The following is a 12,967-nucleotide window of genomic DNA, read 5'->3' as shown; positions in this document are numbered from 1 at the left end:
AGAGTATGTACAGATCTTATTCCTATCTTGCAGAAAAAAGCGACAAGGCTCCGCATTACGTAAAGCGTGAAGCAATGCGAGTACATCATTGAAGTGAAGCAGTGAAGAAGAAGCAGTCACAATAGTGGTAGTCGCATAGTAAAGAAGAAGAAGAAGTCGCAGCAGTGAACTTCAAAGTTAACCTTAGAAAATTGCAGCAGTGACAGTCACTGCAGTAGACTCTCTTTCTTAAATTTAAAATTCATCCTAAATATAAAATCAACACGAATTGACTCTTTTTTAAATTTAAAATTGACCCTCAAATTAAAATTAACATGATGCGCTCTCATCAACCACACGCAACGAGAGGGACTCGCATCGTATTGCATCATCGCATTATGCGATGATGCAAACACATTCCTGAACATTGATTATTTTCAATAAACTCTTGAATCAAATAAAGCATTACAAACCATTAGAAAAAATAAAAAGGGAACATGTAAATAAAAGGCTACAAAATATAAATATTTTGATAGGAAACCTAGTGTATGCCATGAGCAAAAAGATACTTATATACCTTGGTTAAGAAACCTAAAATTCATGAGCTTTAGGGAATTGCTTTTACCAAAGTCAAGTAATGAACTCCATTAACAATTATTATTGTATTATTCTGTAAAAAGAAATGGTTCTAGTTCATTAACAATTATTAATGTATTATTCTATAAAAAGAAAAGGTCCTAGACAAACAAAAAATAATAATTAAATAAATACTACCTTGTTTTATTTATCATAGTTTTTCATGGTGTTTGGAATCTTAAAAGTGTCTAAAAAGACAATTAAATAGAAAAATATTTTCTTAAGACAATGAAAATGAGGTGCACATGGTGTTGATTAGGACCACATTGTTGTTTTATTATGACAATAAAAGATTTAGGTAATCATGTCAATCCATCTTTTCATGTTTTAAATATTTTTATAAGATAATTGTATAAGATATGTTTAATTTTATTTTACTGATGATAGTATTGTAATAGTAATTCAATCTAGATCTGCTAGAGGATAGTCATCGTGTTTAGTTGAAAAAAATGCAATGCTATCAAATGCTGAATTATGACTGAACACCTCAAAATCAAACTTTCGAGTGAAAATGATCGTACACTAACTACTCGTTTTGTCAATCCACGGTAGAGGGACTCTGGGACCCTTCTTATGCTTCGATGCTTCGATCACAGCCTTATGTGAGACTTATGTACCCACTGAGTTTAAGTATATCAGTAAGTAAAGGAAAAAAAACTTATAAAGATTCGAGGAAAGTTCTTTCAACAATTAGAAAAAAAGTTTATTTTTTCTAGCCTTCTGACTCAATTTCATCGTTAGAGCTTACTGATGATAGTATTGTAATAGTAATTCAATCTAAATTCACTAGAGGAATCGTTTGTCTGTACAAATGGTCATTGTGGTTGGTTGAAAAGTCAATATACAGCGCTGTTGAATACTAAATTATGACTGAGCACCTCAAAATTAGATTTTCGAGTAGAAGCGATGCACACCAACTACCCACTTTATCAACCCGCGGTTAAAGGACTCTTGAACGCAACCTTATGTGAGAATTATGTACCCGTTGAGTTTAAGCATATGAATAAGCGAAGTAAAAGAAACACATATAAGGAAACATCATACTAAAAATTACACAAATCCACAATTTAAGTTTCACTTATTACAAAAAAATTCATATCTACAAACATATTATAAAAATTCTATTTTCCTCTAAAAATACATATACATAGCTTTCTATGTATATGCCGGTCTTATTGTGTATATGTTGACCTTGTCATACTTGTTATATATATGAATCAGTCTTATTATGTATATGTCGGCTTGTCATATACATAGATTTCTATGTATATGTCGGTCTTATTATTTATATAAATCGAGAGAGTAAAGTAATTAAGAAAGTGAAAGAGAGTGTAAATATTTCTAATAAGATTGAGATTTATATTATTTTTACAATATCATAACGGTAATGATAAATCTTGTTGGGCCTGTACAGCACAAAATAAGCCCATTTCCTATTTGAAAAATTGACTAAATATACTTTTTGAAGTTCACTAAACTGAAAAAAATAAATATAAATAACATAAAACCAATCTTTTTTTAAGTAATTACACTTTCACTTTTATAATTACGTTACTCTGTATCTCTATTAATATACATAACATAGCCGATATATACATAGCATTCTGTGTATATGTTGAGATTTTTGTAATATGTTTAGGGAGTTAGAATTTTTTGTAATATTGAAAACATAAGTTGTGTATTTGTGTAATTTTTAGAAAAAAAATAGCTATTATTTTGAAATTTCAACTTCTACAATTGAAATTACGGACAGTAGAATTGAAACTCTATGACACTGGTTATTTTGAAAATGTGATTTTTTATTTTTATTTAAAAAAAAAAAAAAAGCTATAGCTATTTCTTCTTCACTAACATATTCAATATTCTTACTTAATCCTCTTAATTTAGATTTTTAAAAAAATTCAGATGTCTCAAAATAATAAACTCTCTTTATTTTAATTTATAGTCTAAAATAAGTTTGAGAATTTTTTATAGTTATAAATTATTTTATTAAGAATAAATAAGTCTAAAATCCGCAAGTTGTTACTAAATATGTTAAAAAAAAAGTGTCATATAAACTGAATTGAGTGAAATCTAAAATAATACAGCAATATCATTTTAGTGTAATCTCACGAGTGATGTCGGGAGAAAATCAAATATGTGTTTACTTTACCTTCACCTTGTAGGGGTAGAGAGGTTGTTTCAAATAGGCCCTCAACTTGATTGATACGTGTCAAACAGTAAAAAAAAGACGATAAAATAATACTCTCTCCGTTCTCATTTTATGTGTCGTTATTTTTTTTGTCCATTTAAAAAAGAATGTCACTTTTTTTTATTTGATAACTATTTAAAGACGCAATTTTACTTTTACTCCTATTGGTCCTACTTATAAGTCTCACTTAATTAAAAATTATAATAGTACATTTTTTTTTATTTTTATTTTTATTTCTTAAATTTCTTATTCGATTAAAATATGCCACATAACATGATAACATGAAACGGATGAAATGTAAATAATTTATAAAATTATTGAACTTGTTTTTTTTTTAATTAGGGTTTAAGTAAAAAGGTTAAATCAAAGCTCACCAAGGACAAAAGGGACAGTGTGCAAACGTGCTCACGCGCAGTGCACGTGGCACAAAATCCAATGGAGATCATGTGGCTTAGTTGTCATAAAAGTCCTCAACTTTTTTATTTTGTACTTTCACATACTTTAGTTTTTTATTTTATCCTTTTTCACCTCCTTTCACGTGAAAACTTTTTTGTACTTAATAATATATGCTCTTTTTCATTCATGTGGGGGCCTACATGATTATCATTTTTTTAATTTATTTTTAAATAAAATTTGAAGTTATTTAAAAAAATGTGAATATGAAGTTGGAGGGAAAAGAGAAAAAAAAAAGTAGATGTTATGGTGGAGTATTTGATTACATAAATGCATCATGATATAATTATTTGTGAAGTTCGATTTGAAATTGAGCAAACTTTATCCTCCGCTATACTTCAAATCAACTAACTTCGTTGCTTGGAAAAAGTCTTTTTTTTTGTCTGACTTTTTTTCTCTCTGATATAATCTAGACATACACTACTTTTGTAACAACCGTATGAGGTTGGCTGTGGGGGTGAGGGAATTGGGTGGGTGGGTCGGTGAGGGGGGTGTACTCGATTTGGACCCTACGATCCGAGGTCGTCGGATGAACTACATTGCTGATATTGATCCAAAAAAAAAGACAGTAGGTACAGCTAGGCCGTGAACAACCAACCATCGTACTGTAAAAATTGGATAGGTTCGAATCTATAGAGGGATAAAATTGTTTATACACCACCCTCTCCAAAACCCACGTATGAATTTCATTGAACATGTGCCAAAAGTTGCGGAACTTTCTCATTATATTACAAAAGGTATAATTCTAACACCTATATTTGCTAGCCTAATGTATATACAAATGACTTTGTAGCCATGCACGTATATTATTATTCTCACGTATTAATTTACATATAGATGTTATACAGTATTTTATGACCTCTCCCAAAGTACATTTCCGAAAAATCCTGCATACGACACTAATTATTCTCTCTCAGTATATTGTAGATACTTATAAAGTTACTTAGAATTCTTGCCTTCTTGTTTAAGTAGTTGGATTCTCTGATGTAGCCTTCTGCGATGATCGTGGATTTTCCAGAGTCCATGTCCGAGAATTACAGCAGAGTATATCCCGTGCGTGATTATAGGTGCAAGAATGTTGTTCGTCTGTTGAATACACATGAACAAATAAGCTAGCTATAGTAAACCGAATTTCATGTAGAGAGACACTATCTTTAAGTATCAGCAGAGACGAATCCAGCATTGTATCTTTTAAACTAGGAGTTCAGAAAGTCTATATTGGTTGAATGACTACCCTCCTGAATTTCATGCAGACACTACCGTAAAGTATATAACAGTAGAGGCGAATCCAACATTTAAACTGATCGATGGGGTTCAATCTTTTAAGATTTTTAGCAATGAACTCATCGTAGTTATGAACTTCTGAGTTCAAAAAAGTAACATTTGTTGAAATTTCAGTGGTTTATACAAATATATGTCTACCCTCCCGAATTTCATGTAGACACTAGAGTCACTACCTTAAGCTTATCAATAGAGGTGAATCCAACATTTAAACCTGACGGGTCCAATTCATTAAGGTTTTTAGCATAAACTAATCATAGTTATGAAACAATGAGTTCAGAAGTTAACATTCATTGAAACTTTAGTGGTCCATAGGCGTATCTATCTACCCCCTCCCAAGTTCCATGTACACACTACTTTTAAGAATCAGCAGAGGCGAACCCTACATTTAAACTTGATAGGTCCAATCTTTAAGGTTTTTTAGCACTAAACTCGTCGTACTTATGAAACTACGAGTTCAGAAGTTGAAGTGTTGGTTGAAATTTTGGAGGGATTTCACGTACGTGACTACCCTCTATATGAAAGATAATAGATTTAGTTGAACCCATTAAAACCGGTGCATTCACCTCTGAGTTTATTAGACTAGCTGGAATCGATAAACACAAAATGAAGTTCATGTTACCTGGATCCATTCAAACCCAAGGTAAAGGGCTAATATTGCTTCTAGCAGAGGAGAGTAAATCTTCTTCATCTGCCGCCTCTTGTACCAAGCTGCGAAAACATTAAGGTAGACAGAAAAAAAATTATCGGTCATGCAATAAAATGTTGTAGGAATAAGGTCTACATACATCCTATCCTCCCCTATCTCACTTGTGGAGTTACACTCATGAATTTGTTGTTGTCGCAAAATTATGAGCTGAATGTTTTCAGCACTATCTGTTCAAGATTATTTTCTCTAAATTCCACAGACTCGTTATAATTATCTCTGCCTCATATAAGCAAAATAAAACCCAATTTTTTTTTAATCCAATCTCTACTTAGTTTCTTTGGAGACATTTGTGAAGCGACCCCCTCAAGAATACAAGGAGGGAAGTCCATATTTGTTAACACCTAGGGTGTGTTTGGTATGAAGGAAAATATTTTGTTACTAAATTTCTTATCTTTTGGTAAAGTAAGCAACAAATATCGTCTCAAGAACGTTTATAGGTTTGGGATGAGGTGTACTAGAGGTTGGAGAGAAACAGAATCACTTATGGAACTTGTTTTCCCCACTAGGAAAGTCATTTTCCTAAGGAAAAATGTTTTCCAAAATTTTAGACCAGCCAAGCATGGGAAAATTTTCTGAAAAATGGTTTCCTCCATGCCATCGGGTATGATACCAAATACCCTCCTAGAATGAGAAGTAGGTCTCTTGTTTATTGGCAGGGAGAGTCCTATCCTAAGCCTTAGTGGCATCAAGTATTTTATAATAGTTTAGATAGCTTTTCTTATACGGAAAGGCTTGAGAAGGCCTATGGAATAAAGGGATACATGTATTTGCCTCCCAAAGGTACCTAGAGATGCGAAAGAAGCAGCAGACTGACGATCAGGAGGCGGGTTTAGAATCCATGCAACATAACTATGATAGGAAGTTGCTTGCTTGGTGAAAACCCTTTGCCTTTCCTCTTTTGATTTAACATATGCCGTGACTCTTTTATTTTGTCGGTCATCTCTTCCATTCCTAGCTGATATCGGCTGTACTAATCCTTTATATCTCATTAGCTTTAGTATGAATTATGTTAATTAGGTTTAAACATCAAGAGTGAGCTGTGATAACTTTGCCAGGAGCAGAGAATAGAGATAGAACCTGCAAAGAGTTTTTTCAGATCTTCACGACCTGAACGTGACTTCAGCACTGGTGCAACAACATAGGTGGGATCTGAAAGTGAAAACAACAAATATCTAAGTGATTAAGCATGCAAGAGCTGAGGAAAATGAAGGATCGCGAACTGCAGCATATGAAACAGACCTTTTGGAGAAGCAGCCATATAATATAGAGAACCGGTGAGAGCTGCTGTCATTACAGCTGCAAATGCTTGAGCAAATGGTACATAAGGTGGCAAAACACCAGTCTACATTTTAAGGAAACAGAATGTGTCAAGGCATCAGAAAATATGGATATTTTGTAATTTGGAGTCTTGAGTATGTTGCTCGGACTCTCAAAAACGTTGACGGGTGAATGCCGGTCCTCCAAAAGTAGTGCTTTTTTTGATGATTCGACATGAGAGTGACAGCATTTTTGGAGAGTCCGAGCTACAATTGGAGAAGGATGTTAGATATAGATTCCTTACCAGTGATGCCATCCCTCGAGTATCAGTCACCAAATCAGTGCTCCTTAAGAAAATGTCAGCCAAAGCTCCCTGTAAGAGCAAACGCAGTCAGAGAAATGGCAGAAGAAATTACGCTGCCCCTCTTAAGGTTCAAGTACAATAGTCAAAAATCTAATTTTCATGTGAATTGAACATCGAGTCCCTTAACATTCTATGAGATAAAATCTACAGATCAAAAACTAATACAAGCACGATCATGAAGATTAACATTTTTGAGTATTTTGGATGTAACCTCGGAGGTGTACGAGTTGAAGTGTTAAAAAGGTCTCCAACCTGCCCCTAAAAACACTCCATGGGTGCCTATTTGCCTACTTGGTCATTAAAGGGCCTTTTTGTTATTTTATCTTTTTATTTGTAAAGTACTATAAATAGAACAATATAGGGTTTTACTTCATTAGTTTTTGTTGGATATTGTTGAAAGAACACATCTCTTGAGAGAGAGGGTCTCTAGGCCTAAACTAGGACATAAACAAGTGTGGATTCACTTGTGATTGTGTATTGCTTGGAAACATTGGTGCTTGAGCGATGAATCCCTCTTGTGTCACGTAAGAGTGTGATGTTGCTATTGTAAATCTTAGGGGTCCTTAGATTTAATACATCTTTGGGTTCTTAACCTTGTAATAGTGTATGTCTCACTTCCTATCTTTACATATCATGTACTAGTTATGTAGTCTAGTGAACCGTTTGGTTCTTGTTGTTCTTGTAATCTTGTAACCGTTGGATTGTTGTTATTGTAGTGTTGCTCCTCTCGTTATTGTTGTTTATCTCTTGTTGTTGTTAGTGCTTTTGGTGTCATTTACACCTTATTTCTTGATGTTGTTGGAATTGAGATTTGGTGTTTGTTGAGCTCTCGGGTTTCCCTTTGTTTGTGGACTATTTTTGGCTTGTTTTTGATAGTACCAAATTTGTATCGTATCATTAATGATACGAGAAAGACAACGGAAGGCACAAGACACACACCAAATCAGTCCCTAATCTTAAGGATCCGAGGACCAAATGGGGACCTCTCTCAGATTCACTATCTAGAACAAGAAAGAAGAGGATACAAGGTGTTAATACATCAAAACAGCCGGCCAACAACAAGTTTAGCAACACAAGATGAAGCTCCACAATATTACAATAGCAACAAGAACAAACGGGTTACATTAACAACACAAGAAGCCGAAACTAAAACAAGAAACAAGATAGATAGTTAGACAAGTGTTGATGTAGTCTTAACAACCCAAGAGCATATTCCACTCTTGAACCTTTAACACTTCACACAACAAACACCTAACTCTTACAATTGACACAAGAGAGGCGTCCACCACCCAAGCACCAACGTATCAAGCAAAATGCAACACACAAGAGAATCCACCCTTATGCTATGCCCTAGTTTCGGTTGTGGACTCTCTCTCTCTAAGAGGAGTGTTCTTTCTTCAACATTCATAAAAAACTACCAACTAAAACCCTACAATGTTCAATTTATATTACATTACAAAATAAAAGACAAAAGACTAAAAGACCCTTTAATGAAAAGGGCTCCAAAAAACAGCCCATGGAGTGTGCTTGGGACGGTTTTGGGCCTCCTTCACACTTAGACTTGCGCACTCTTTAGGTGGTCTTCAAAATACTCAAAAAGTGTCCATGATCGTGATCGTACTTGTATCAAAAACTAAACAAACGTACTCTTATATTATAGTTATTGTAGTCAGAACTGTTTGATTAACAAATAACAGTGTCATACGCATAAAATGGGTGTATAATCTGTGAGAAAGGTAACTCTTCTGACATACATTTTCATGGAGCTTTCTCAAGTAAAAAGGCTACTGTGTAGATAATAGAAACCGAATAAACATCGAAATATAAACAAATGGATTTCAGGTATATGCTTTCAATAAAGGAACGGTTAACATGGAAGGCTGCAAATAAAAAAGGTTAGTTCAATAAAATAGATCATTTACACTAACCTGAACAGCAGCACGGTAGAAAAGTTCCTCTCCAACAGAACTTGCAGCAACAATCAGAATGAACTGCAACATTGCAACACAATCTAATAACATTTCCTTTTCTTGCAACATAACTGTTGACGATTAAAGTAATAGATGTTTTACCTGCCAAGGTGCCATTCCGTAAAAGAAGTTTCGTAGCTCTTCATCCTCAACATCCCTGATTGCTCGAGCATAAGGAGATAGCTTCACAACTTCATCCTATAAACACATTTGATTTGTTATAAAACGCCGATATATAAATTTTCACATTTAAGAGTTAGTGAAGGCGGCATGTGTAGATAGATGAAATTAAGTCGAGGTAAAGATGCTAAATGTTTGTTAGATACTCTAATGAAAATGGATGTTAAACTTAGCATCAAAAGTTAGCTTAGTAGATGAGGATTGTCCAAAACTGTATAAGGAGACAACAGACTGTTCTATCAGCCAATGTGAGACACTTAACAGTTAACACCTCTAGCACACTCAAGATGTGATTGGTCATGGACAATATAAAGGGTCTAATATTGGATAAACTAAAAGCAAAGAAAGTCTGGCACTTATACAGCATATAAAAAGGACTTCAAACGAATTCAACCCCGACATTAGCTTCTAAGGTAAGGTTGCTGTGGCAGAAAGAAAAATGGGAAAAGCTGCACATACATCTAGTATAAATAGAAGAGCCATAATGGGTGGAGCTGCATATCCTAGTCCTTCAACAATGGCATCTAATGATGGACTGAAGCCTCCTGTGCAGTCGATTCCAGATATTGAGCATATGAATTTTCCGGCTAAAGCCATCGCTCCATAGATGCCTGAAATTCAAAAACAGACTACACATCAGGGAATTATTGCAGGACTTGCTTTTTCTTCTGTATAGCTATCCAAAATTTTAATCTCTTAGAAGGCTGGAAGAAATATATACAACAAATATATGTCTATGTAACAAACACATAAATACAATGGAACAAAAAGAAAATGATTGCTTAATCTTTTTGGTTAACTATTTAGCATACAAAGCTCACTTTGTCTGACTAATCCGAATTCATGCACATTAAACCCAACAGTAAAGGAGCCAGAATTTTCACTAAAAAAACTCAAAATATAACAAAATAAACATACCAAAAAGTTGAGGAGATTCAACATCTACTATCTCTACATTAAAAAAAAAATTAACCTTATAAATAAGGTATAATTTTTCGACGAAGATGAATCCCTTGCAGTATCATGGCTCCGCCCATGGAACTCAACTATTCCACCTCACACTTGGTGATTGACGACTGTAACAATCATTTCCATATTTAAATTTACTTAGAAAATGATTAAATGATGTTCTTCTTTGAGGAAAATTTGGATCAAGATTTCAAAGTTTTTGGGACCTTAATGTTGCAACTTGCAAGTTAGTTAGGCAAGTAGAACCATACAGGATTATACCTAAGTGGCACGGCATACTCTGGAGTTTTTATTTGTACAAGATGATAGTACTTCTGAGTTCTGGTTCATAAATTTTGGTTCTTTCCGTTCTTAAAGTTCAAACTAGAATCCAAATCAAATATCTCTAATTAAGAGTAGAGGAGCTCATTCATCCCACAAAACAACCACCCAAAGAATGAGATAATAACAATAATAACAACAAACTCAAGGTAATCCCATGATGGAGTCTGTGGAGTGCAGACTATATGCAGATCTTACCCCTACATCACAAAGATAAAGACTTTTGGCTCAAGTAACACATCTCAAAGCAATTTGATGCTTCCCGGCGAAGTTACGATAAGTTATAGATTCTGAGTTTTAAGGCATTACACTTTACTTCTTTCGAGCTAAATTATTTATTAACCGAAATTATTAACTAAATAACAGAATTTAACCAGCTACTAAATTTATTTTGTAGAACCCGTCTAGTTTCAAGCTCGAATCACAAAACGGAATTCTCATAAGCTAGTTAACAACAACAACATATGTAAAGCGTACACAGTCCATACCACTATCTCAAATGAAGTAGAGAGGCTGTTTCGACAGACCCCCGATTCAGGACATATATCAGTATATCAAACAAAAAACATAAAAATAAACAACAAAATGGGATAACACACTGCTAAAAAGTACACTAAAACTCCTGCTATGTGCAAGGTCCGAGGAGGAGCCCACCACTAGGCAGTGGCGGAGCCACCTTTGCTCCACTTCGACAGAAAATTATACTGTTTTTATACTATTGTTATATGGTTAAAAATATTTTTTATGCATATATATAGTAGATGTTGAACCCCTTCAACTAGTTAGTATATGAAAATTCTGACTCCGCCACTGCCACTAGGGTGTATTGTACGCAGTCTTACCTCGCATTTCTGCCAGAGGCTGTTTACAAGGCTTGAACCCGAAATAGTTGAGACGCTAAAAATTCTGAATACCAAATAAAGCCACTCACTCAAACAAACTATGTTTACACAAAAAGGGAAAAACAAACTTGAGTAAAAGAGAACTAACCAATTCCATAACTGAGTCTAACAACAGCACCAATTTTCTCCCAAACTGGCAACTGTGCATCACTGAAGCTCTGATTGAATGTAGTCACCTCCATTGTAGGCCCTGTGTACCCTCCACTTTCTCTCTCCCTAATTTCCACTGATGCTGCTTCACTTGTCCTTGACTTCTCTGGCGCCATTGCTTTAACTCTCAGTACCGATAACTTCTCCTTACAATTCCTTCTATTATTCCTAATTCGATAATAGGATAAATTCGATTTATTTCCCAAAAACGACGTCGTCGATGGAGTATTTGCACATCGAGCTATCAATGGAAACTCCATAGTTTGCCAACTGAAGTGAGTGATTCAAACCGGAACTGGAAATAGAACGTAAAATGAGCAAAACGGCGTTGTCTCAGCTGCTTCTCCGGTGAGAAAGCTGTTGTTTCAGTTGCTTCTACGGCGTAGTTTCACTGCGAGAAAGTTGTAGTTTCAGCTGCGGCAGCTCTGGAGTTGTTTCACACCGAGCAAGTTGTAGTTCAAGCTGCTTCTACGAGGTGTTTTTCGCGGTGATAAAGTTGTAGTTTCAGCTGCTTCTACGGAAAGGGAAAAAAAATTGTTGATGCAGCTACTTCTAAGGCGTCGTATCACCGTGAGGAAATTGTTGTTTCTGCTGATTCTCTGGCGAGAAAGCTGTTGTATCAGCTGATTCTCCGGCGTCGTTTCACGAGGAGCAAGTTGTTTCAGCTTTTCCGGCGTCTTTTCACGGAGAGATAGTAGTTATTTCAGCTTCTCCGGCTTCGTTTTAAAGTTGTCGTTTCAGATTCTCCGGCGTTATTTAACGTCGATAACTTGTCCTTACAGATTCTCCGGCGTCGTTTTTGTGGCGATGAAATTCTTGTCTCAACTTCTCCAGCTTCTTTTCACGGTGAAAAAGGAGCTGTTTCTGCTACTTCTCCGGCGATAAAGTTATCTTTTCAGCTTCTCCGGCGTCTTTTCACGGCGAAAAAGTAGTTGTTTCAGCTACTTCTCCGTCGTCGTTTCAGGGCGAAAAAGTATTAGCTTCAGCTACTTCTCCGTCGTCGTTTTAAGATGAAACAGTAGTTGTTTCAACTTCTCCGGCGATAAAGTTATCTTTCCAGATTCTCCGGCGTCGTTTCCCGGCGAAAAAGTAGTCGTTTCACCCACTCCGGCGACCGTCCGTCGTTTCGCGGCGAAAAAGGTACTTCAATTTCTCCGCCTTCTTCTTCTTCTTCTTCAGCTTAGTTAAGTTAAGCATACTGTGATAATTAAAATTTCCAATTAAATACCAGCCGTTCATTTTGATATTTTTGAAGTCAACGTTGTTTTCTGATTGATGTGATGGTCGTGATGCTGTGATGCACGGTGGAGATTCACTGAGGCGTGTGTATATTTTGTACTTTAGAGAGGATATCTATGTGTCCAATAGGAACTTGACATGTGGAGATAATGCAATATACTCTTATTGGACAAATTGGATTTGTTGAGGATTTTGGGATAAAATATATTCCATTTATGGAGATAATTAGGAAAATTATTTCAATCAATTATTAATATCCTCTTTTATACTAGGGTACAAGTGGGGTTTAGGATGCCAAAAGTGGAATATATGTAGCAGATTGGCCTGAAAATTACTTTTTCTTTTTGAGGTGGAGTTAGAGTTGGA

General features: G+C 35.1%; 1 protein-coding gene across 1 annotated transcript; it reads right to left on the bottom strand.

Moving 5' to 3' along the window:
* Positions 1 to 3,922: 3,922 nt before the first annotated feature.
* Positions 3,923 to 12,663, bottom strand: LOC107850781. Its single transcript, XM_016695532.2, has 9 exons — positions 11,301 to 12,663; positions 9,480 to 9,631; positions 8,943 to 9,038; positions 8,799 to 8,861; positions 6,811 to 6,879; positions 6,489 to 6,591; positions 6,327 to 6,398; positions 5,163 to 5,251; positions 3,923 to 4,345 (listed from the first exon to the last, which is right to left on the bottom strand). The coding sequence occupies exons 1-9, from the start codon at positions 11,620 to 11,622 to the stop codon at positions 4,199 to 4,201; spliced, it is 1,113 nt and encodes a 370-aa protein (XP_016551018.1). The 5' UTR covers positions 11,623 to 12,663; the 3' UTR covers positions 3,923 to 4,198.
* Positions 12,664 to 12,967: the final 304 nt, after the last annotated feature.

This window comes from Capsicum annuum, chromosome 1 (genome assembly GCF_002878395.1).
Source record: "Capsicum annuum cultivar UCD-10X-F1 chromosome 1, UCD10Xv1.1, whole genome shotgun sequence".
Taxonomy (NCBI): Eukaryota; Viridiplantae; Streptophyta; class Magnoliopsida; order Solanales; family Solanaceae; genus Capsicum; species Capsicum annuum.
The sequence above is the reverse complement of the archived record's forward strand: the minus strand, read 5'-3'. Positions and strand labels throughout refer to the sequence as shown.